Source organism: Macadamia integrifolia, chromosome 14 (genome assembly GCF_013358625.1).
Source record: "Macadamia integrifolia cultivar HAES 741 chromosome 14, SCU_Mint_v3, whole genome shotgun sequence".
In the NCBI taxonomy this organism is placed as follows: Eukaryota; Viridiplantae; Streptophyta; class Magnoliopsida; order Proteales; family Proteaceae; genus Macadamia; species Macadamia integrifolia.
In genome coordinates this window covers 25,290,340-25,315,287 of record NC_056570.1, presented here as the reverse complement: position 1 = coordinate 25,315,287, position 24,948 = coordinate 25,290,340, and the positions used below count along the sequence as shown (strand labels likewise).

Genomic DNA, 24,948 nt, shown 5'->3' with positions numbered 1-24,948 from the left:
ATCTAATCCACACTGAGACCACCGAGACATAACAAGTAAAAATATGAGGCATTTGTCAAAGCTTAGCCAAGATCAGGTTGTAGCTAGATCCATTATTGGGATTTTACGAGGATGTCCTTTCATACATGGGATTCAATCTCTAGTACTAGATGAATCTCAAGACCCATTTTGGATCCGGCAACCCAATCAAGGATGATCAGGATCGATCTGGGGCCCACTCTCTAACATTTTCCAGCTCACTCCTCAACCCTCGTGCTCACCATCTTACCCATCGTCAAAGGTGTGAATTGGTTTAGTTTGGTTTGATTCAAGTAAAAAAATAAGAAATATGTTAAAGAAAAGGAAAATAGAGATCTAGGTATATTACAATCACAAGGAGACAGGAAACCCCACTTTCGACATTGCCATCACTAGGAAGAAAACTTTTCCAATAAAATCATTTAATAGAAACGGAATCTAGATCAACCTAGGCCATACTGTGGGTTTGCATGAGTAGATCATGGATCAACTAAAGAACCAATACCGTGACTATGCCACAAATTACCTTCAATCCCCTCTTCAATATTTTCAAGGGCATATGTATCTGTGTTGAAATTTCTCTGTGCTTTATTTTCTTCTTTTCCTTCTTAGAACCACAACACAAGCAGCACCTTTTAGACTTTCAGTTGCATGTCTTTCCAGGAGGTTTCTTTTTTACTGGGGCATTGTAAAGAAGTCCCTACTTACAGTTCTTAAAGGTTGTCCGAAAGTTTCATTTTTCTTGCAACCAGCATATCTCCCTGTTCGAACAGCCCTAAACTTGACCTAACCTTTGTGAGGTCAGATATCTTCAACCAATCAGCAGTTCAGGCTCATTTGAAGGGCAATAAAATCATTCAATTGCTTGCCTTCTGAAAATACATCCTGTTCCAGCATATATTGGTCCTTGATTGGATCCCATCTAGTCCTTTCATGTTGATCTGTTGTCATAAACATTGGCTGTTTAGAAAAAGAACTTAGGATATAAAATAAATACATGATTCCTTTGACAAAAAAAGTTCACATACATCAAAGAAGATGGCATTCCGATTTGAATATTTGTCATGGCAATCAATCCCATCAAACTGTTAAGGAGACTGCACATAGATATCACAGTCTAACATTCAGAAGATAAAGTATATTAGAAACGATTGCCGAGACCTTAACCTTCAATAAACAACCAAATAAGGAAAGAAAATTATATTGAAAATTAAACAAAATTTTAATTTATTAATTTATGAATTAAATGAAGAAAGGGGAAAAAAGATATGACGTAAAACTGATTTGGGTTTTACCAGAGTATTCATGGCCCTAACTTTCTTGTGGTGACCAAATCCCATTCACTTATCTTAACAAATATAATTCAACATTACGAACATCATTTGTCCAAGAAATACCTGTTGCACAAGTCATATCTTAGAGAAACAAAGGAATCAGTACAAATCCCAACTACATTAGCATTTTCTTGTCTTTAAATATAATTTAGTTTTAAGCAAAATCCTGCATAAGCAGACATTTTATTGATGCCATATTTTGTGTTTAAATGCAAATATTTAATAAATTTTCTATATTTTGGTTTCCCCTCCTCCTCCAAGCACCAAATGCATGACAAAAAGGATACTAAGCCGGACAACATTTTCACGAGAACACCTTCTAGGTTAAATTATGTTATTTTAACAAATAAACACCAACAAGAAAGGCCTAATTGTAACAACTCTCCTACAATTAATGGTACTTGGATCGTGCTATTGTACAAAGAGTAGCACCTTACCTAGATCATTCCTGGATGATCCCATATATTGTTCCCTGGCCATGGTGTTCCATCTTGCATTGTCTAAACTACTTCGGGGACTTTCTATGCCACGGAAATCATTTTCCCGAATCTTGAATTCTTCATATTCCCTCTATATCCACAAAATGATGCATCTGTTAACCCTGATAGACTAGATAGCTAGAGCATAAGATGAGGACAGGATACTCAGATAACATAAAATTCCCTCATTTTACAACAATATCTTATACAACAAAATTTGAGTCTCTATATGACTACAAAACAAAAGTGGTAGAATTTTACCACATAATTGTCTAAGGAAGTCTCAAATGAATTGCCTCAGTCCTTTGTTGGTGAAATGAATCTTCAATCACAGTTATTATACGTCAAAATCATTTAAATCACCAATAGTGATTGTATGAAAATGCTCCACAAATAATGGTTGGAGAACAAGTAGTTCTTTTGATACTTGATGCATAGATGGACGGGATTGTGGGTGGCTGCGTAAACATGCAAGTGCTATTCTCATAATAGAAACCACATCCTTTGCAACCCTTTGATCTGATGGAAAGGCGAGGCATGGGTCTAACATGTCTCTTAATAGCATATTTTGGCCAACTAGTGACGTAAAAGATGAGATGAGTTCCCCTGGATGCCTTCCCATAATTGTTTCTAATGCAACTACTCCGAAACTATATACATCACACTTTTCAGTTAAAGCCATGGTGTAGGCAAGCTCTGCAAAGGAATAAAGAAAGTGACTTAGTGAAAATGTATAAATAGAACCACAAAAATAGAAACAATAAATTACAATGATGGGCATAGCGAAACAAGTTAAGATAAGGTTTTTGTGTTGTTGTTTTATATGTCATTGCAAGATCTGAACTCATCATGTGCCAATTCTAAAGGTCAAATTCAGTTTTTGAACCTCTGTACATGAACCTTTCAATAACCTATGCATGCTCTCTATAATCATGAATCATTTCATGCTTCATTTTGATATTGCGAAAACTTCTTAAGGCTGAACTTCACATGTGAATAAGGCATCTTAGGGTATATCTATCCACAAAATTTGGGTCCCACTGAATAAGGCACATGTCTAAAAGGGGCAGTTCATGGAGAGAATCCCTTCTCTATGGCTTTAGGGAAACTTCTGTTTAATATCCTTTATTAATAGTGAGTATTCTGGCTTTTGACTCTAGCATATATTCTATTTTTGCATATTCTACAATGGAAATAACATTGTCCATATATTGCCTACATCAATAGATGATTTTTTTTTATGTGTCAAAACATAGTTCCAAATAGAAGAAGGGGATCCTAGTCCACTTGTCCACAAAATTTACGGCCTCATCTAACATGTCATGTGGCAGAAACAGGACATAACTGAAAAAAAACTCCAGATGGGGCCGCCTAGAAAATCTAGTCCTTTTAGTCCACGTAAAAAAATTTTTGGATATGTTATCTATATCAACTTCTACTCCGCCAGGGTTACATATTGAATACCTCTCTGCTACCTCCTTTAAGAATTTAGTATTATATATTTTTTTTAATTCTAATTTAGTTCCGAAGGTCAACCTTAACAATTTCTTCTCTACTTTTATAATAATATGTTACTTTATTTGGAATCATAGAAATTTTATAATATTTAAATATGATAAATGCAACCCCTACAAAGTTCTTACACCTGCTTTATGGTGGCCTAATTGCCCAGATTATAGCAGCACCTCAAAGGTTGCAACTCAGGTACCAAATTTGGTACCCTATTGTGCCTCCCCCTTACTTTCCCAACTTTGACACTCACACTTTGATATGTGTTTCTGTTTTGCAAGTCCAGATCTCAAATTATATGGTTGGGCATATTGTTCATTTTTTAAAAGAGAATATATCTCATTTACAGCTAACTATTTGATGATAGGGAATACCATTGAAGCTTCTACTAGGGGGTTCCTTCTCAGGGTGCAAGAACCACAAGTGAAGGGCTGACAAATCTAGGACGTATGGACAAATTCTGAAAAAACTATAGAATCTTTTTGTAGACCAAACTCCCAAATCATGGCCTTGGGGTGTAGTCCCCCTTCTCTTAGATGTTTATAAAACTATCCCATCTGTCTCATTTTGGCTCAGCCACCAAGAAATTGTTGTTTTTTTGGCCAACATTGCCTACAGGACGATAGTTAAAAAAAATTTCTAAACAATTGTAAATTGGATAACTATGTTATTTCCTCTAGTTTATAATATATTATTTTTGTTCTTCTACGAAAAAAAAAAAGAAAAAGAAAAGAATATATCTACTCTATGGTAACTTTACCTTAAATGTCTTTACCATCGTCAAATATATAGCATAGCAAAATGATATATCAGTTTTGACAAGCTGGGTTTAATGGTAGAAAATAGAAAGTAAGCAATAAATGCATGTTGGGCTAATATGGTTGATATGGGATCTCAAAGTAGAAATTACCAAGGATTTTACTGCCCATCCAATAGTCGGTTTGACCAGATAACCCCCAACCCTCTCCCCTAAAAAAAAAAAAAAAAAAGGGTGCCCTATGGTTTATTTTGGGATTGACGGGAGGGCTAGATGTGGTGCTTCACCCTTCCACAGAATTACTTTAAGTTTACAAAAAAAAAAAAGTGATGTACTTTAATTGACTTGGTTAATAAAATTATGTAGGGTTGGCCTAGACTCCTAAAGTTTTGGGCATCCAATAAATAATTTTAGCTATTTTAAGTTTGTAACTTGTTTCTAATTCAATAGGAAAGTGTAGTAATGCTAGGGATACCCATTTTCTCTATAAGAATGTGAAAAACGAAAATAATTATAACAAGGTACCTTACAAAATATATTAAGGCTTCTTTTCACTTCAAATGATTAATTTAATTAATCTATGTTTATTTTTTTTTCTCCCTTTGTACTTTTGACACTCCCTTAGTTTGCAAAAGGATTTTTCCCATTTTTTTTTTTTTATGAACACCAAGAAATTCAAGGGCATATAAGCACTTTTATGATATCCTTTAGTTTTCATATTGAATTACTCAATTAAGTTAAATATTTTGTACTTGTCCTGATTTATATAATGCATTAGCCTAATAAATAAATAAATAATCTAAAGTGCTTTTACTGATGTAAAAAACACGAGAACTTATTGTGTACATAACAATAGGATATGACAACATTCATCCACTATTATAAACTGATTGTAATTAAAATGAACTGAAATAAAGTTTTGATGATTGTGTACTAAATCTTTCAAAGTTTGAAAAAGATAATTTTAAAATTATAATAATTCTATTGCATTAGGTCTCAATGGTATGAGATACTAACACTTTATCTTTTCCTTTTTCAATGCTAAGATAACGAACATTTCAATGGCTCAATTCCGTAAAAAATTCCTAGATCTTAAATAATGAAGTGAAAATAAAGAAACCTTAAACAACAATAAAATAAAATAAAATAAAATAAAATAAAATAAAAATAAAAAAACAGTACATAGCAACAACAAATTTACATACCTGGAGCAATATATCCATGAGTTCCTTTAAGTGACGTCCAATTAGATGAGTCTGGCTTTAATAGTCTTGCAATTCCAAAATCAGATACACGAGCCTCGAGTTCCAAGTCTAGCAATATATTTTTGCTTGAAATATCCCGATGAATTATTGGTGGAATACAATCATTATGCAAGTAAGACAAAGCATTAGCCACACTTTTGATGACATTTACTCTTTTCAGCCAATCCAACCCAATAGCCTCAGCTTGATTGCTCAAAATCCGTGCTAAGCTTCCTTTTTCCATGTACTCACACACAAGAAACATGCATCGTGGATGGAAACAAAATCCATAAAGTTTGACAATATTCCGATGCCTTATTTCTGTTAATATGCACATCTCATTCCTAAAGCTTTCATCGTTAACTATTGTTTCACCTTCCAATGGGTGAAACTTCTTCAAGGCTACAACACGGCCAGTAGGTAGCACTGCTTTGTAAACATTCCCAGAAGTTCCAGTTCCAATGCAATATTTGGAATCAAAATTCTCTGTTGCTTGAATAATGTCCTCATAAGCAATCTGGCCATCAAAATTCCATATTGAAAATATATTGCCATGATTTCTTGTTGTTGCTTCTATATTTCCTTTTTTCATTTTTTTTCGCAAGAGATGGAAAACACCGATAATTGCAAGTACTAGGAACACAATTCCTATCAAAGAAGCAATGATGGATATGACAACCTTATGTCCATTTTTATTCGATCCCTTGCTTCTATGAGATTGGTTGCAGGGAAGTAGACCTTGAAGGTCACCACATAACCCTTTATTGTTTCTAAATGCTTGTGGTGAAGCATTTCTGAAAACTTTGTTGTTGGGAACAACACCCTCCAACTCATTATAGGAGAAATCAAGAGATACTAAGCTACCCATGTCTTCAAGAGAAAGAGGTATTGAGCCTGTGATCATATTGTGTGACAGATTCAAAATTTCCAACATTATCAACTTTCCAAGTTGTGGTGGTATGAGTCCACTGATTGAGTTATGACTAAGGTCCAATTGTGCTTGTAGAGATATTAGATCACCAATTTGAGATGGAATGCTTCCATTCAATGAATTCCAACTCAAATTTAATGACAACAATCTGGAGCATTGACCAACTTGTTTCGGGATTGATCCCGTTAGCTTGTTTGCTGAGAGGTCAAGAAGCTCCAAATTTATTAATTTGCTTATTTCAACTGGTACATGCCCTGAAAGCTGGTTGTCATTTAAATTTAAGTGGAGCAAAGCTGATAAGCTACCAAGTTCCTTCGGTATTTCTCCATAAAATTGGTTAAAAGAAAGGTCAAGTACTCTAAGTCCTATTAATTGACCAACCCTAGGTGGTATCCTCCCACTAATATTGTTTCCAGAAATCTTTAGCACTGACAAATTCTTACTTTCTCCCCAATTTGATGTGAACTCACCATATAGTCTGTTGTGACTCATATCAATGTAATAAAGATGTGGATGTACACCAAAATTGTCGGTTATATTTCCTACAAATTGGTTGTTTTCAAGTCGAACTCCACTTAAACTTGTGCAATTTCTCAAGTCTGGAATAGGACCCATAAGACTACTGTTCTGAACTGCTAATCTTTGAAGTGATCGTCCTCGGCATAATTGTTGAGGTAAGCTTCCTGATAAGTGGTTGTCAGACAATTGAACTGCTACAATGGATGCTTGGCTACCAAAATCTTGAGGTATGGGACCAGATAATTGATTCTCATCCAAATAGATCACCTCTAGTTTACTTAAATTAGCCAGAGAATGAGGGATTGGACCGCTAAGTTTGTTTTGAGATAGCTCCAAATCAATCAGATTTTTCATATCTCCAATTTCTGAAGGCACTGGACCAGATAATTGATTGCCGTACAAATTGAAATGCTCTAGTTTTCTTAATTTAGCCAGAGAATGAGGGATTGGACCACTGAGTTTATTTTGAGACAGATCCAAAGCAATCAGATTTTTCATATCTCCAATTTTTGAAGGCACCAGACCAGATAATTGATTGTCATACAAATAGATCTGCTCTAGTTTACTTAAATTGGTCAGAGAATGAGGGATTAGACCGCTAAGTTTGTTTTGATATAGTATCAAGTGAACCAGATTTTCCATATCTCCTAATTCTGAAGGCACCGGACCAGACAATTGATTGTCATACAAATAGAGGCTCTCCAGTTTAGTTAAATTAGCCAGAGAATGAGGAATTGGACCAATGAGTTTGTTTGTTTCTAGTTCCAACACAACCAAATTTTCTAGATTTCCCATTGTGTAAGGTATTGGACCTCTGAGTTCATTGTAGGGCAAGTATAGATAGCAAAGGTTGGTTAAATTAGCCAAGACCGGGGGGATCATACCAGTGAATTTATTCCAACTTAGTGCTAATTCAACCAAATTTTTCATATTCCCTATTTCTAAAGGAATAGTGCCACTGATTTCATTGGCATAGAGGTCTAAGAAGCGCAGGCTGCTTAAATTACTTAAGGGAGGCAAAACGCTGGAAAAATAATTATTGGAGAGATCGAGGTGGGTGAGTTTGGAGAGGCTACCAATATGCACTGGTATGGTTCCTGTGAGTCCATTGTCGCTGAGATTAAGATGGAGGAGATTGGGAAAGGTAGAGAAGGTGAAGTTGTCAAGCGTACCTCGCAGCTCCACATCTGGAAGGCTAATCTCAACCACGCTGCTTCTGGCTTTGTTGCAAGTTATCCCAAACCACTTGCATGGGATTGCTGATGATGAAGCCTTAGTAGTAGTGGTGTTGGGAGATGGTGAGGATGTAAGCCTCCAAGAACGGAGAGCAGGAACATAGTAGCTTTGGAGGGTGGCTTTCCATTTGAGGAGAGCCTCTGCTTCCCTTGACAACTGAGAGTGGACACCTACTCTACGACCGAAGGCAGAGGAAGTGAAGAACAAGAAGAGGCAAAGAAATGATACAACAGTTAGGAAGAAGGATAAGAATGGAGCTGGAGGAGTGCGAGAAGAGTAGGCCATGGCTACCTTATGTTGTTGTTGGTTGATTTGCTTGCAGTGATGATACATACCTTAAATTTATAGGCATCAGGATCCTCTTCAATGTCCCAACCCACCCAATACGCATCGGATGACTGGAAAGATCGTCCAATGAACCTTCAGGTCTTTCCAGCCGTCCAATGAACGTGGAAGAGCATCCGGATCCAATGTATTAGGATCGTTCTATACATTTTATTTATTTACTTATATATATATATATATATATATGATGAAGTCAAGTCAGCAAAAGAAACCGACATGTACGTTTACGTTAATTTTTCCACAGGGAAAACATAAACAATAGGTGAAAAGCATAAAGCCGTGAAAAACGAAACGGGAAAGGCGACAAAAGGGAAATCAATTTCTACATCTCTAACGGGGTTGTGTTTATTTATTTATTATTTTTATTTTTTCATTTATCTTTTAGTTACATAATTCATATGATTCAAGTAACCTTTTTTATTTTTTGCCTTAGTCGTCATCACTTGGAGAAATTGAACCTAAGACCGTGTGTCTATCCACATAATTCTCAATACGCCCTAACCATCAGGACAACCCATGAATTGATTAATATATATATATATATATATATATAAATAGATATATATTAAAAAGAATAAGTATTGGATCCTCACATGTACGTCTAGATAGTATCTGCAACAGATCCATTCTCCTAAACTAATGCTAAAAGGTAAACACGTAAAATTTGAATTAGAAAAACCAAGTAAAACATCTTCTTCTTTTTTTTTTCCCCTTTTTTTGGTAGAACATCTACCCTTAGGGGTTGTTTGATTTTGTTTCTCCTTTTTCTGTGTCAAGAAACAGCAAAAACGGTTTTTGTCATATTTGTGCTAAGAAACGATTTTTGAAAATGCAAAAAGGTGTTTGATTTTTCTGTTTCCCAAAACGATTTCAATGGTGTACCATTGAAATCGAGTTCAAGACATGAGTGAAGGCATGACATTATATGAATGCAACTCACAAGTGAAGGCATGACATTGGAGTTACAGGTATGCTTCATGGAATGAGCTTCAGAAGGATGAAGACAATCCGAAACTGTGAGGATCACACAATCAGGTTGGAATTGCTGCATTTGGATAGCGAGAAGTTTCAACAATGGGTTGGGGATTTGGGTAGGTCGAGTGAAGTATCAGGTTTTTTCATTATTTTTCTCGCTCCCACTTGTTTTTTAGAAACAGAAAAACAAGTTTAACTTGTTTCTCTATTCCTGCTTCCAGACATAAAAATAGGCATAAATTTCTATTTCTATTTCCAAAAATAAGTGAAACAAAATAAAAAAATAAATGCTTTTTGAGGTATTTTTCAGTTTCTGAACACAGAAAAATGGAAAAACCATTTCTGGAAAAAAAATCAAATGGGCCCTTAGTTTAACGATACGGAAATGTTGTCATATTGCATAATTAAAAAAAAAAAAAAAAAAAAGAGAGAGAGAATCAAGGCAAGATAAGAAGTAAGAACTAATCTTTATTATGTTGTTTTTTATTTTGGTGCGAAGGATATTGTGTTATTTGAAACCTGCATCAGCCCAAGGGGATGAAGATTCTTCTGCTTTCATCAAAGATATCTACATGGGTCCACTGATTATGGGACCCACAGACTGAAATTGGGAATATGTCATGTGAATCTAATAAAGTTCTTGCCCTGGGGCGTTCGACTATGGCCCACAAAAAATTTCATATGGTGGGATTATAGGAGTCTTTACTGCGGAATTTTTTTTTTTTTTTTTTCTTTGGTGAAATTTAGTGCGGATTCCTCTATCACGTTACCATGAGATTAAACTTTCTAAGTTTAGAATTTATAAGTCTATTTCTTTCCTCTTTGACTTTTTTTTTTTTTTTTTTAAATTCTCCAAATAAGAGATCTCCAATTAAGAAAAGCAAACAGTTTGGATAAAAGATTTTTAGTCTGTTGCTAATTAAAGTGCCTTACTTAGTTAGGTTAGGACTTAGGGTTTGAAAATGGAAGGGTTACTCGTGAGTCTCGTGTTAATTGAAGTGCCTTAATTAGGTAGGTTAGGACTTAGGATTTAGAAAATGTAAGGGGTTAGTCGTGAGTCTTGTGCTAATTGAAGTGCCTAAATTAGTAATAAGCACTAAAAAATCTGATCAAGTTAGGTTAGGACTTAGGTTTTAGAAAATGGAACGGAACCAGTCACAGTCTCATCTAATTTGCCCCACAGATTCTTTTGTAGGAGAGAAAGTTAAGAAGCTTTTATTAATGATACAAATTAAAAAAGGATAATTAAGTCGGGTTAGGATTTAGAAATTTGTTATCATTAAAAATGCATAAGGAGAAGTTGAAATCAATTTTTCATTATATCTTGTGTTATTCCTAAAAATTATTTCAAGTAAGGATAAAAAAATATTTTCAAAATGATTTGTAAGTGAATTATTCTTATTTCGTTGCAAAAGTTGCATATATTTCAAGTAAGCATGTGAAACGACAGTTACAATTGAAAAAAAATTATATGTATTAATAAAAAGGAAAAAATAAAATTAAAATACGATTTTTTTTTTCATCAACTTTGATTACAATAAGGTTTTCTTTTATTGTAACCAAATGGTGATACTATATTGTTGTTTATTGAGCATTATATGACCTAAATTATTCTCCACCTAACTCAATGTAGATGCTTATTAGTCAAGGTTTCTTTTTTTCTTTGTTCACTTCAAAATGAACTTCCTTATCAAGTTGATTAGCAAGATAAACTTTAATTAAATTCTCCCATGATGAGAGGTTGAGTGGGTTAGCCTAATGCTGGATTATTAATGAAAGAAATGCATTAGAAATGAAAGACTTTGGTTACCAAAAGAATAGAAAAATATGTAAATAATGCATTACAAGATGCAAACTCAATGGAAAAATAAGTACTCTAATTACTCATCTATTTTTGTGGGTATCCACCACTTTGAGAGTGAGTGCCTATGTGGTGAAACCATGTCAATGATGAAAATGGAAGTGCTATGGTTTTTTAGTGGCATGGCATTGGGGTTTGTGGTGAGATTTTGAGGAGTTTGTGGATGTATAATGATTCCATGTTTTCGACTGCAAGTTTTATAATAATTAATGTTATTTTTTTATTAAAAACATTAAGACTGCGTTCGGTAGACAGTTGATTTCAGAAACGACGTTTTGTGTTAAAAACATAATTTTCAGTTTTCATGTCAAAATGTTGTTTCAAAACAAAAAAAACAAAAAAAAAAAAAAAAGTGGTGCTTTGGTTTAAATCCCCTCTTAGTTGTGACTTCCACTCTTTTATGTATTTTGACTTACAGCCAGAAATGATACGAAAACAACGGTTTACGATCGGTCTCCATCTTTGCATTTCTAGCTTTTTTTTCTGTTCCCTTTTTCATTCCAAAAAAAAAAAAAAAAGAAAAAAAAAACACTGAAAAACACTAAGGCTGCATTTGATAGTTATTCAGAAAAAAGGTTTTGACATTTTTCGTTCTATGGGAACAAAAAAAAACAGAATAAAAAGTTTGGTGTCAGCTTGATGTTCTTATCTTTTTTTGGAATGAAAAGGAAAAAAAAAAGTTGGGCTGCATTTCTGTTCTAAAAACAACGTTTCATGTCAAAAATAAAAATTTCAATTTTTGTATCAAATTACCTTTTTTTTTTTTTGGAACGACTAGAAAGATCTTCTGCTTGTCCAATAAACCCAGACACCTTCAAGTCTTGTCAGCCGTCCAATGAACGTTGGAGAAGATCTGGATCCAATTTATAAAGATTCAGATGGTGTCTTGTTTTTCCAAGTTTTGTAGATTTTATTTATGGGCGAGTGGTAGCAGGACGTACGTATTGCAATCTTATTTTCACTTTCTTTTAATATTAGCCGTCCTTTTAATATTAGATTAATCTAAGTCATCTATTAGTTTTTTATTTTGTATTTGATTCTTAGTTTTAAGGGTGGAGCGATGACGGACACGATTACTTAACTTGTCTAATATTTTTTTATATAAATAAATAAAATAAATAAAAATCCAATATAAGTGGACTCCTCCTTCGATTCCGCTGGGAAATCTCAATTATGTCTCTCTCCCTCCTTGCTTCTTCTTCAACGCCGTTCATTCTTTCTACAACCGTCGTCATCATAACTATTTTCAGGCACTGAGCATATGAGAGACTTGGCCACACATATCTAAATACCATGTTTACATATTAATCATCAGGGAAGAGATTTGGACAGTAAAACTTGCATGTATTAACCTATGAGAATTTATCATGGACGAAAATCTTCAGTGAGATTGGTAAACAAAACTTCAACTAGACTGGAGAGAACTGAAAAAGGAAGAAGAAAGAAGGAACAACGTTGAAGAAGAAGCAAGGAGAGAGAAAGAGATGGTCGAGATTTCTAAGTGGAATCAAAGGAGGAGTCCGCTTATATTGGGATTTTTATTATTTATTTATTTAAATATTAAATATATTATAACTCTATTGGCAGAATTAACATATTTAACACGTGTCAATCATATCACTTACGTGAACATTCACTAGGCTTCAAATGTCCCGCATTCTTATTTTTTGCACGTGCCACGACCATTTTACCATGTTATTTATTTTTATATATACAGTGAAGTCAAGTCAGCAAAAGGAACCAACATGTATGTTTTTTTTCCACAGGGAAAAGATAAACAATAGGTGGAAAGCATAAAGCTATGGAAAACGAAACGGGAAAGTCAACAAAGGGAAATCACTTCCTTCATTGGTTGAGTGAATTTTCTAGATCCCTAACAGGGTTGTGTTTATTTATTTATTTTTAGATTATTTTTTTAATGTTTCATAATTCATATCATTCAAGTAATCCTTCCAAATATATTATCGAAAGTGAGCCTGTCCATGTGATATAGGGCTTGACCTAATTACATTCATCATCCTCGTATTTCATTTATTACATTTTGGTTTATAAAATATAACATGGCATGTGAGATGTTAGTTTTGAAATGAAAATAACTATTTTACTTTTATTATATCTTGAACTAAAAAAATCCTATTTTTAAAGACTATTTTACCCTTATTGCATCTTCAACTCTAAAATCTCCAAATACCCGAGAATTTGTGATTCGAAGCTCATATGGATTTAGCTACTAGAGGCGGCCACTTCAATTGATTTTCTACTATTTTCTAACTGAAAAAAAGGGGAAGGAACGATGTGAATCAGCCGATTCTACCGATTTTATTCAATTCCTTAAACCTCGACAACTTGAGGGTAGGCAATGATTTTTTTTTTTGTTTTTTTTTTTTATTATTATTTTTTTATAATCAAAGTGTTTAGACCAACTTACTGACACCTTGATTAATCCTCAGGGAAACTAGCGAATAACCCATCGTCACGATCTCCACTTATATAGAGAAGAAGACAATGTTGATCTACAAATATAACTGGAATTGACTTACCCAATTCTAATTTGTTAAGCCTTGGTAGACTCTCCAGTACTCTCCCATTGATCTCCATCTTATGGGTGGGGAGATAGGATACCGGTGCCAACCATGGACCCGCAATGGACCCAAGTCACCCAACCCAATATTCCAAACATCATATGATATATAAAATTCAGTCTTTCCACCGTCCAATCGCCGTTGAAGAGGATCCCAATCCAATTTATAAATAGTCAGATGGTGTCTTTTTTTCAAGTTCTATAGATTTTATTTATTTATTTATTTAATTTTATAGACATGGTGACGTCAAATCAGCGGAAGAAACCAACATAGGATCAACAAAGCATAAAGCCGTGAAAAACGAAAGGGGAAAGTCAACCAAGGAAATCACTTGCTTAATTGCTTAAGGCCCCATTTGTTTAGAAGGGTTCATAGGGTGAGAAAGTATAACATGTGGACCCCATATGTTATTGGGGTGACCAACAGGAAAGAAAAATGATGTAATTCTCACTGTTCATTCCCATCTCATTGTATTTGGTTGCAAAACGTGAAAAAGGGGGTGGGATACTGTTCATCTTCTTCCCTCTTGCTTTTTTCTTTTTTTCTTTTTTTCTCAAGCCTGCTGGCCAAGCCTTGCGGTAATAGAGGTTGTAAACGGTGTCCGACTCCGAACTGTTGTGGCATTAGAGTAGCCATTGGAAGAGAGAGAAGCAGTGAGGAGGGTTTTGGGATTGGATTTGTAGGTATTGTTGGATCGAATCGAAGAGGGTTGTGTCTATCGGCAAATGTGATTAGAGGAAAATAGTGTCGCCTCTAATGTAGAAGCTAAGCAAGAAAAGAGGGTGACAAGGACAAAACGACATGGGTTCATTCCCATCTCAGGTGCAATGGGAACATTGGGTTTTCGAAAGAAAAAATAAATAAAAAATCCCTAGAATACTGTTCTTGTTCCCCATTTTTTTTTTGAAAGCTTTCAGCCCAAGTTGCTGGCTTCTAGCAGCCGATGCAAGCTAAGGAAAAACGGGAGATAGAGGGTGCTGGCTGGTGATGGAGAGGGCTTGTGGGTACTACTGGGTTGGCTTGTGATTTGGGCGAGGAGCTGCACAGGGGTGTGATGACAGGGTGCTGGATAGCCCATTTCCGGCAACTACGGCTATCTTGTGTTGCTGTGACTGAGTGCAATGGTTGGGTGGTGCATCACGTTGATGAGAGGGAGAGTCGGCGTATGGCTGAGAGCGTTGAGCTCAAAATCCCTGGAATTTTGGCAAAGTCCTACCGATTCGGCAGGACTTTGAAAGGGGGTGGGGTGGGAGAACTGATAAGCCACGTGGGCCGACAAGAAAAGTGATGTTGTCCCCCCAACTTCCCACCCCAAGTAATCAAACGCTCTAATAACCTACCGGGGTGGGGAAATCTGTACAATAATCCCACCCCAAGACTCCCACCCCATCAAAACACCACTAATCAAACGGGGCCTAAGTGAATTTCCTACTCCCTAATTAGGGTTGATTTATTATTTATTTTTTCTCTATTACATTTTTCATATGATTCGAGTAACCCTTCTATGTATATCATTGATGTGAGTCCAGGACCTGTGTAGTCGATTCCTTATAAAGGATGTTTCAAGGATACTATTTCGACTTCTTCTTTTACCTCCTTTTACTTCTTTTTAATACTTCTATTCTTATGTTTACTATTATCTTAGAACCCCCGAATCCATGTAGTCGACCTCATTGAGTTGGGATAACATTATAGCTGTTGTTGTTATAATCAGTCCATGTGATATAAGGCTTGATCCTGAAATACAAACCTAATTAGGCTTTAACCACTATGCAGATCCCAATCAAAAGCAAATTTTTTCCTTTAAAATAAATGTTAAAGAAATAGAAAAGGTAAACATACAAAGATGGAACCAACCACTTAAAAAAAAAAAAATGTAAATGATGATGCTTATTAGTCAAGGTTTCGTTTTTCCTTTTTTCCTTTGTCCATTTCAAAATGAACTTATCAAGTTGTTAGCAAGATAAGCTTTAATTAAATTCTCTCATGATAACACTCCCATGATGAGAGGTTGAAAGGGTTAGCCTAATGCTGGATTATTGAAAGAAATGCTTAGATATATGGGTCCCAGATTGGATTCACATTGTGAAGGCATTCCAATAGAATAGAAAAATAAGTCAATAATGCATTAGAAATGAAAGACTTTGGTTACCAAATGAATAGAAAAATATGTAAATAATGCATTACAAGTTGGCAAACTGAATGGAAAAATAAGTAATCCAACCACTCATCTATTAATTTGGGTATCCACCACTTTGAAAGTGAGTGCCTAGGTGATGAAACTCCAATGTCAATGATGAAAATGGAAGTGCTATGGTTTTATAGTGGCATGGCATTGGGGTTTGTGGTGAGATTTTGAGGAGTTTTGTGGATCTATAATGATTCCATGTTTTCGACTCTTAGTTTTATAATAATTAATGTTATTATTTTATTAAAAAAATTAATTGTATTTTGTTTTTGTTCTTATATTTTTGTTCTCTTTTTCTTAAACATGCATCGAAAGACTAGCTTGGTTCTCGTGGGTCACACATTAAAGTACTTCGAAAGATGCCAACAAATGCGCAGAATGAGAGCCTGACATGTTCGCCCGCTAAGACAAGTGTTCACCCAAGCATGCAAAGAATATTATTTTCATATATTGATTATGTTTCCACTAATCTTTACTATTTGGCTACGGTGGAATGTTAAGAGAAAAGGGTAATATAGGGTGGACAAAATGTTTTCATATCAATGGATGAAAGAAGGTTAGGTGTTTGAGCACAAATTAGTGGAAAATCGAGACACTTGTAATTGGAAGACTTGACACTAAATACAATTAGAGACTCAAAATTAGGTGACATAATTAATTTGATAATTTATTAAAGAATGAAAAAAAGAAAAAAGAAAAAAAGGTTAGGGAACTCTTTCAGTGTACACAATTGCGCTTTTTTCACCAATTAAGTCTTTTTTTTTTTTTTATGGAAGAGATAGGGTTGGGTATGCCACTAGTTTTTTTTGAATCTAGAGGTTTAACTAATGGGGAGGAGGGGGTACCCAAGGGCGTAGCATAGTTGGTGAGTAATGAACTTGGTGCGAGCCATAAACTCGGACGTCTTAAGTTTGACTCCCACTAGGCACACCTTGGGCCACTCTCACATGGGGGTGTTTAGTGCTCTTCACTACTTTCAATGAAAGTTGAATGGTTCTCATTCAACCCCAGTATGACCCGGTACCTATGGTTGTGGGGTCAGTATGGACTTGCGGAAATAGTCAAGGTGAAGGCCTGGATACCAGTTGTTAACCAAAAAAAAAAAGTTAATGGGGAAGAGGGGGCACTAAGATAAAAGGGTCATTGGGATCATTTTCAAGAGGGAAGGAGAGAGAGTGACACAGATTGAGCACCCAGCAGTGGGACAAGATAAAGTGGCTGATATTGAGTAACAGGGTAATGAGAATCCCCGGCCCACCCTTTGGATAGACCAGATACACCCGAGCCTATGTAAGACCTCACAACATGGCCCTTAACAGGGGTGTCATTGGGCTGAGGTTTTCTCTTAATTCTGGAATATATCAGCCCAGGCCAAACCCTGCCCAACACAACTCGGCCCTAATTGGCTTTAATTGGGCTGGGCTGGGCTGGACTGGGTTATAACTAATTAACTCTCATCATAAATCATGATGGGGTGGGTGCTGGGATGAGGTGGTCAGTGGTGTATAGCGGTGAACTAAAACGTATGTGGACTTAAAAAAACATAGGTGTGATGATGTGCATGTATAAATTATGAATTTTTCTGTGCCAGTGATGATATATACTTTCGTATAAATAGATTGAGATAGACATATTGTATATAGAGTTGGGTTGGGGTCAGCTCAATGCCTCAGCCTAGTCGCTAGTGAATGTAATGGATCGCCTACAAAATGATGAACATAAGGTACAATCTTTCCATTAAACCCAAAGAAAATATGATTTGAATCACGAACGAAGGTAAAATCATTAAGGGCCGGATTTGGATCCGGCTGAGCTGGCTTTGATGTGAGAATAGTGAATTCAAAACCAAACCAATAAGAAAAGTCCGGTTTCAATTTGATTTGATATGAAGTTCGTATTGTTTTGTTATTGAATCAATTTCCGTTTTGGTCCAATTTTGATTCGTTACACACATTAAATAGAAAATTATTAAAAAATATTTTTCAATGAATTTTGGGTTGTTGTCGGTTTCTTACCAGAGTATATTTGATTTGTTTTTGTTTCGGCCTAGAATTTAAGCCGGTTTTGGGTTTGGCCTTGGCTTTTTTCACTTATGGTGCGGTTCATTTTTGGGTCAATATCCCAACCCAAATCCAACCCAATAAGTCAACAACTTTTCTTAGGTAGAGAAGGGAATATCTTCTTGCAATCGGCTTGGGAATTTCCTTTTTTTCTTTTTGGCCAAATAACTTTTCTTTGTTTCTAACTTTCTTTCTCAAGAGTTGCCAGAACTTGGCATAAAACTATTATCTGGCGTAGTTGGTGAGTTGTGGTATGCAAAAATCCTATGTTCATCAGGAGGTCTAGAGTTTAAGCATCGTGGCTATTATCTACTTCCCCTCCCTATCTTAAAAAAAAAATAATAATAAAATAAATAAATAAAATGTTTGCATTGAGCTATGAGGTGCAATGAGCATCCAATAGTTGAGAGGTCCCAGCCATGCACCCGAAGAAAAACATCTTCCCCAGCGACTCTACTTCCTTTCGGAATGTATTGCCAAGCTCCAGTGGAATCGAGCCGGTTAAGTGAGAGAGCCGTTAATGACCTGAGAAATCCTTAGATTTCATTGGGTGGGTTTTACAAGCGCCCCAGCTTAAATGGGTTGAGCGTAGGATATGGTTCGGGCGAGGCTTTTTAGCTATAAGATCACTTTCGGACACATGTCGCAAGGAAATGCTTCATTACACCTCACCACTCAACCTCCTTGCAGAGGATGTTTTTCCATGCACCCCAAATGTTGGATGTTCACTACACCTCACAGCCTCACTGCAGGACGATTTTGACACGTTTCCAAAACCAAAATATCCAATATTGAGATTCTTTCCAAAATCCAAAGAGCAATTTCATAATCCCCGGATTTACACAACTTCGCATGAGTGGGTGCTAGCTTGGTTTCGGCATGTGAAAACATCCTCTGCAGTGAATGCGGTGGTGTAGTTAGTATCAGATGGCTCTTCTAAAAGAGATACTTGGACAATATTACTTGGAGCATGAAGCACTGTTATCGCGAAGTAAACATGGTGGCGGATGGGCTGGCTAAGCAAGCTACTGCGACCAAACTATCCTCAATTTTGGAAATCCCTCCAAGATCCTTACTAGAAGATATTGATTGGGATGCATCTGAGAAACCTAGATTTCAATTTTTATGTAGTAGCTTTTCTAGCTCTTATTTCTGCTGATGCCAATGTCAAAGGTAGATTAGAAATCGGAGAGTCTACTGTCGTTTTTTCCTTAGTTTCCTTATTTGCCGATGGCAATGCCGAAGGTAAATTAGGAAATTGAGTGTTTTTGGTTTTTTCTTTGTATTTATGCATCATTCATTCTTTTCTTAATAATATCCTATTTGTTGACCTTAAGCAAAAAAACTGTCCATGAGGAATACAATATGGGATAACAGTCTTGGCATTGGCAATTCATCCCATTCAAGAACTTGAACTTCACAATAGATCAAGTATTGATGACAAGAGTCTTGGCATTGTAATTTTTCTTTTATAATTTATAAAAAATGATTCTGGATGAAAAGAATAATGATATTTAATAACCAAATATGGAATGATTTGGATTTAGTTATATGGATAAAGTTTGCCTGACCCGTGCAATGAATTTATTGTGTGATCCAACGATGGAGACCCCACGTGTGCAATGAATTCACTGTGTGCATGATGCTAGTAAGAAGGAGAGTGCACGTGGGACAAGGTGAGTTAAGCTTGAAATGGGCTAACCCAACTCGTGGTTTGTTAGAAAATGGGTTAATTACTGTACTTTAGTGATTCTGTTGGATTGTAACAAATTTCTAGAGCCAATTCCTATAAATAGCAAGGAGTAATCTGGACACAAGGTTAGAAAGAAATATCTCATTGCTTCTTTCCTTTTCTCTTCTCTGTCTTCTCTTCTATGAAATTTCTTGAGTTTTGATTCTTGAACTTGGATCAGAGCACAGTTGGCTTGAGGCGTATCATTTGGTGCTTTCATTGAGCAAGACAATCGGAGGTACCCTAGAAAAGATATCTGCACAGATTTCAAATATGCAGAAGCAGATTTGAGAGGAATTCATGGCGATCTTGGTTCCAATGCAGCAGAAATTAGAGAGACTGTCCATAGAAGTTGAAGCTACCAGAGGATCCCCATCTCACAACTTGGAGCAGAGTTCACCAATCTTTGGAGACATGCAATAAGTAACATCATCAACATCTCCTTTTAAAGCAATCAAATTAGATTTTCTTCGATTCAATGAAGGATATCCAAACTAATTGGCTCTTCAAGGTTAGTCAATTTTTCTCATTTCACCAAACCGCAGAGAATCAAAAGCTCACACTGTTATCATTTTATATTGAGGGTCCTACATCTAGTTGGTTTCAATGGATGTTTCATAACAGACAGTTAAGAACATGGAATGAATTTGAGATTGCTCTCAGATTTCGTTTTGGACCTTCTACTTATGATGATCCACAGGGTGCACTTACCAAGTTGACACAATCGAAGACCATTATTGAATATCAAATTCAGTTTGAAGAATTGTCCAGAAGAGTTTATAGATTGTCAGATAAATTCTTGAAAAGTTACTTCATATCAGACCTTAAACCACAGATTAGAAGGGAGGTCACAGGAAGACAAATTGAATGAAATGAATCTTGTAGGAAGAAAATGGGTTCCAAAACCTAGGAATCAAAACTCTATTCTGGATCCAAAACCATCACCTCCATCCACTATTGGTACACTTACCCAGCTTCCCATTAGAAGGCTCTCACAAGCTGAGATTCAACAAAAGAGGGAAAAGAGTTTGTGTTTCAATTGTGAGGAAAAATACCACCTTGGACATAAAATGTAAGAACCAAATGGCCTTGCTACTGTGAGAAGGGAAGGGCAATGAAGCATTATTACCTGCAGATGACATTGAAGAATCTATTTATTGTTATGATTTCAGTGACCCAATTTCTGCCATAAGCTTGCATGCTTTAATAGGTCATACTGCATCTAACGCCATGAGATTGCAAGGTATCATTGACAGAAAAATGGAGCAACTACTAATAGATGGGGGAAGTACCAATAATTTGATCCAAGAAAGAGTTGCAAGATTCCTTGGTCTCACTATTACCCCTTCTAGACATTTTAAGGTCCAAGTTGGAAATGTGCAACGATGTTACACTATCCTTGCAGCAGCAGACCTCTATAGATTTCTTTATCATATCTTTACAAGGAGCTGATCTGATTTTGGGAGTTCAACTAATTACAACAGATTATGCAAAGCTCACTATGGAATTTCAATGGCAAGGAAGAAAAGTTCTTTTACAAAGGGACCAAGAGATTCAATCTGATTACATTACAAAAACAATTCTTCAGCAATACTAAAAGAGTGTGCAAGGACAACAATGTCTTCCTTGCCAGCAGATCAAGAGCAGTACTGCACCACCATTTGGTTTATTACAACCTTTGCCCACGCTAAAACAAGTTTGGGAAGATGTTTGTATGGATTTTACAGTCATCTTAGTAGCGGTTGACAGATTCTTAAAATTTGCCCATTTTGATCCTTCGAAAAAACATTATTATGCTAGTAAAGTAGCAGTTGTTTTTTTTTGGAAATAACATACAAAACACTCTGTTTTTTCAAGATCTGTTGTGAGTGATAAGGATGCCATTTTCATAAGTCAGCTCTGGGAAGAACTCTTTAAATGCAAAAGACAGAACTGAGAATGCGCTCAACCTATCATCCTAAAAAAGATGTGCAATCTGAAATTGTCAACAGATTTCTTGAAGAATATCTCAGACTATTTGTAGCAGATCAACCTACTCACTGGTATAAGCATCTGAGTTGGGCTGAATTCCATTACAATACTACATTTCATTTTTCCATTGGAATGACACATTTTGAAACTGTTTTTGTGAGACAACTTAAACACCAGGGCTGAGATATTACTGCAACTCAAAATACACTTACATTCTGCTTAGAAGTTCAAAGACGAAGGTCCTGGATTTCCCAATGGCTAGCACAGTGGCAAAACTTTACCATTAGAAGAAGCTTCTTGGAAGGATACTACTGAATTCAAGAAGTTGCATTCATCTCTGCACCTTGAGGCTAGGACAAGGTGTTTTTAATGGCAGAGGGAAATGATACAAGTAAGAAGGAGAGTGCACATGGGGACAAGGTGTTTTAAGCTTGAGATGGACTAATTAACCCAACTCACAGTTATTTGATTTGTTTTATTAGATTTCTAAGATGGTATCATTTTGGGTTTTCTATTTTTGCCCAATAGGTGAAGGTGACTCTCTAAGAGAAGAATTATTGATCACTAAGCTATGATTGAATGAGATTCAATATATGTCACTGGATGGATCAGGAATACAAGGGTGGAACCTTGGCACTATAGGAGGAAAAAATATAATAAATGGAGAGGTGAACAGATCAGGTTCACGTATGAGAATGTTCTCGTACACTCTTGATCTGTGGATATATAATCTATTAAATAAAGAGAGAAAACATTGATTCTATATCCAAGGATCAGGACCGTTCTCGTACATTCTCGTACGTGAATCTGATCCGCTCTCAATGGAGAGCTATATAATTCAGGTGGATCTTCATGTCCTTATTACTCTGTGCATGTAAAAATACTGCTAGCATGATATTCTACCTGCTTAAAATGTGTCAATGTGGTAAATAGTAAATCATTTATTTGTCAAAACAGAAAGGTGGAGATGATAAATTGATTAATATTCACTGCAGTGGCAGTACTGGGTTGATCCAGAATCTCATTTTATATGATGAAAGGCAAAGTCTATACTAAGTTGACTCTGTTTTTTTAAGTACAGTTTAAACATCCAATTATTAGTAAAAAATTCCTAGGAAACAACCATAATTTCAACCACTCAAATGAACTATTAAGGTATCTTTACAGTATTATAAACTATTTCTTAGAGGTATAAGGTTCTCTTTGGTATGATTTCTATTTGTATTTATTAACTTTTTTTTAGAAATTATTTGTGACAATAAATTTTGAACCACAAATAGTATTCATTTGATTACTATTTATAAAATAGATATAATGAGAAAATAGGTTTCAAGATTCAACTTCAGATTTGAGCTTCGAGCGAAAGATGATAGGATTTAAGGTTTTTTATTAGAAAAGTGTAAAACATATTGAACTTACTTATTTGCCTTTGATTTTGAGTAGTATAGGACACATGCTCATTTAAGGTAGTGCAAAAATCAAAATAAATTATTTGTTGCCTCAAATCACAGATAGTTTGAGAGTAATTTATGATTTGTTATTTATTCTAATTTATTATAAACAGAAATAAATGCTATAAATCATACCAAAACACTTGTAAAAATAGAAATAAGTCAAATAAATAAAAATATTAATCAAAACCAAAGATAGCCAGATGACTATCCTATTTCACGATCTGGTTCAGCTCCTCTGTTCTTCTGGTTACCTCACTGGTCTCCAAATCCATCAAATCCACCATTAATTTCTCCAGAGTTTACATAAAAGCTTGATTAATAACCTACACCAAAATCATTGGCACCACAATCACCAAAATCAAGAGTTCCTCCATTCCAATTGCCACCACAATAACCAAAATTAAGAGTTCCTCCATTCCAACTGCCTCGTCCATTCCAACTGCCACCACAATCACCAAAATTAAGAGTTCCTCCATTCCATCTGCCACCACAATCACCACCATGCCCACCATGCCCACCACCCATAATACCATGCACCATATCCTGGCCTAACGACTGCCCTGCACCACAGACAAAACTCTGACCCATGGTTGCGAAAAGACCAGTACCCAGACCACTCATCACATTAGGCGAAATCTGGTTCGGGTTAATCATGTTTGGAGGCCTGTATGGAGGCCCAAACTGATGTCGATATTGATTCCCCATGGCCTGATTCTGGGGAAATGGAGTTCTCTGCACTGTTTCTTGATTAATCATCAGAGTCTGAGATGGTCTTTCATGGTTATTAGAAAAAGGCATAACAGCACAGAAGGTGTGGATGTCTATCTTGCAGACTTGGCAATGGTATGAGAAACCATCCCCTGGTTGGCGGCAGGCGTTGCAATAGAAGCGACCACTTGGGTATGCAGGAACAGGGAGGAGAGAGTGTGTGAACTGGGTGAGCAGGATGATTGATGAACTTAGGAATTTTGGAGCATGAGATATGGAGGATGTACTTGCAGGGCTTGCAGGCGTATAATTTATCAGACGCTTTTTTCTTGCAACCTGAGCATAAAACTTTCATGGCTTCTTGTTCGGCATCAGAGACTTCAAACAACTCCAAGGGATGTGGGTGGCTGAAATGATAGATTGGAGAAGGCTCAGAACTCCACATTCTCTCAAGGCTCAGAACTTACAAGAACATTTAATGATTTTAAAGTTGAAAGTTATGAAGACTTTTGTTACGCTTACAAAGCTATTTTATGATTTTAAAATTTAAAGTTAAAGAAGATTTTGTCATACTATTACATGACATAACAGTAGTATGTCCATTTAGAACTGAAATAATTACCAGAATTAATACTTCATATGAAATTACCCTAGTGTAGATGATGTCATCATTAGAGGATCATGTTATTTCCATATCTTCGTCTTGTTCTTCCTCTGCGCCGGTGGGTTCTCTAAATTACTATCGTTTCTAGTAGACAGACTTGGATTTCCTGCTCTTGAAGAATGTGGATTGCTTGATGACCTAAGGACCTGAATTTTATAGGATCGCTGGATGGGTAAGAGAAGGCAGAACTGATTAAAATGAGCTCAAATTATAAATCATGCACTATTACCACATGTAATTAAGTCATGGGCTGGGCTGGGCTGGGCTGGGCTGGAAGAGAGCATGAGTGGGTGACGAGGATATGGGGTAGCGCAAAAAGGGTGGGGGTGGGGTTAGAGGAAATTTAAGGGGGTGAATCTCATATCGTCGAGAAGAAATGGG

The 24,948-nt window shown here is 36.0% G+C and overlaps 1 protein-coding gene across 2 annotated transcripts; it reads right to left on the bottom strand.

The window, feature by feature from the left end:
• Positions 1-401: 401 nt before the first annotated feature.
• Positions 402-8,328, bottom strand: LOC122060466 (MDIS1-interacting receptor like kinase 2-like). Of its 2 annotated transcripts, XM_042623552.1 has the most exons (5): positions 5,303-8,328; positions 2,093-2,527; positions 1,790-1,922; positions 1,047-1,135; positions 402-959 (listed from the first exon to the last, which is right to left on the bottom strand). In XM_042623552.1, the coding sequence occupies exons 1-2, from the start codon at positions 8,310-8,312 to the stop codon at positions 2,169-2,171; spliced, it is 3,369 nt and encodes a 1,122-aa protein (XP_042479486.1). In that variant the 5' UTR covers positions 8,313-8,328; the 3' UTR covers positions 402-959; positions 1,047-1,135; positions 1,790-1,922; positions 2,093-2,168. The 2 variants fall into 2 exon arrangements, with proteins under 2 accessions (XP_042479486.1, XP_042479487.1); XM_042623553.1 differs by lacking the exons at positions 402-959; positions 1,047-1,135 and adding an exon at positions 1,178-1,415.
• Between the last annotated feature and the right edge of the window lie 16,620 nt (positions 8,329-24,948).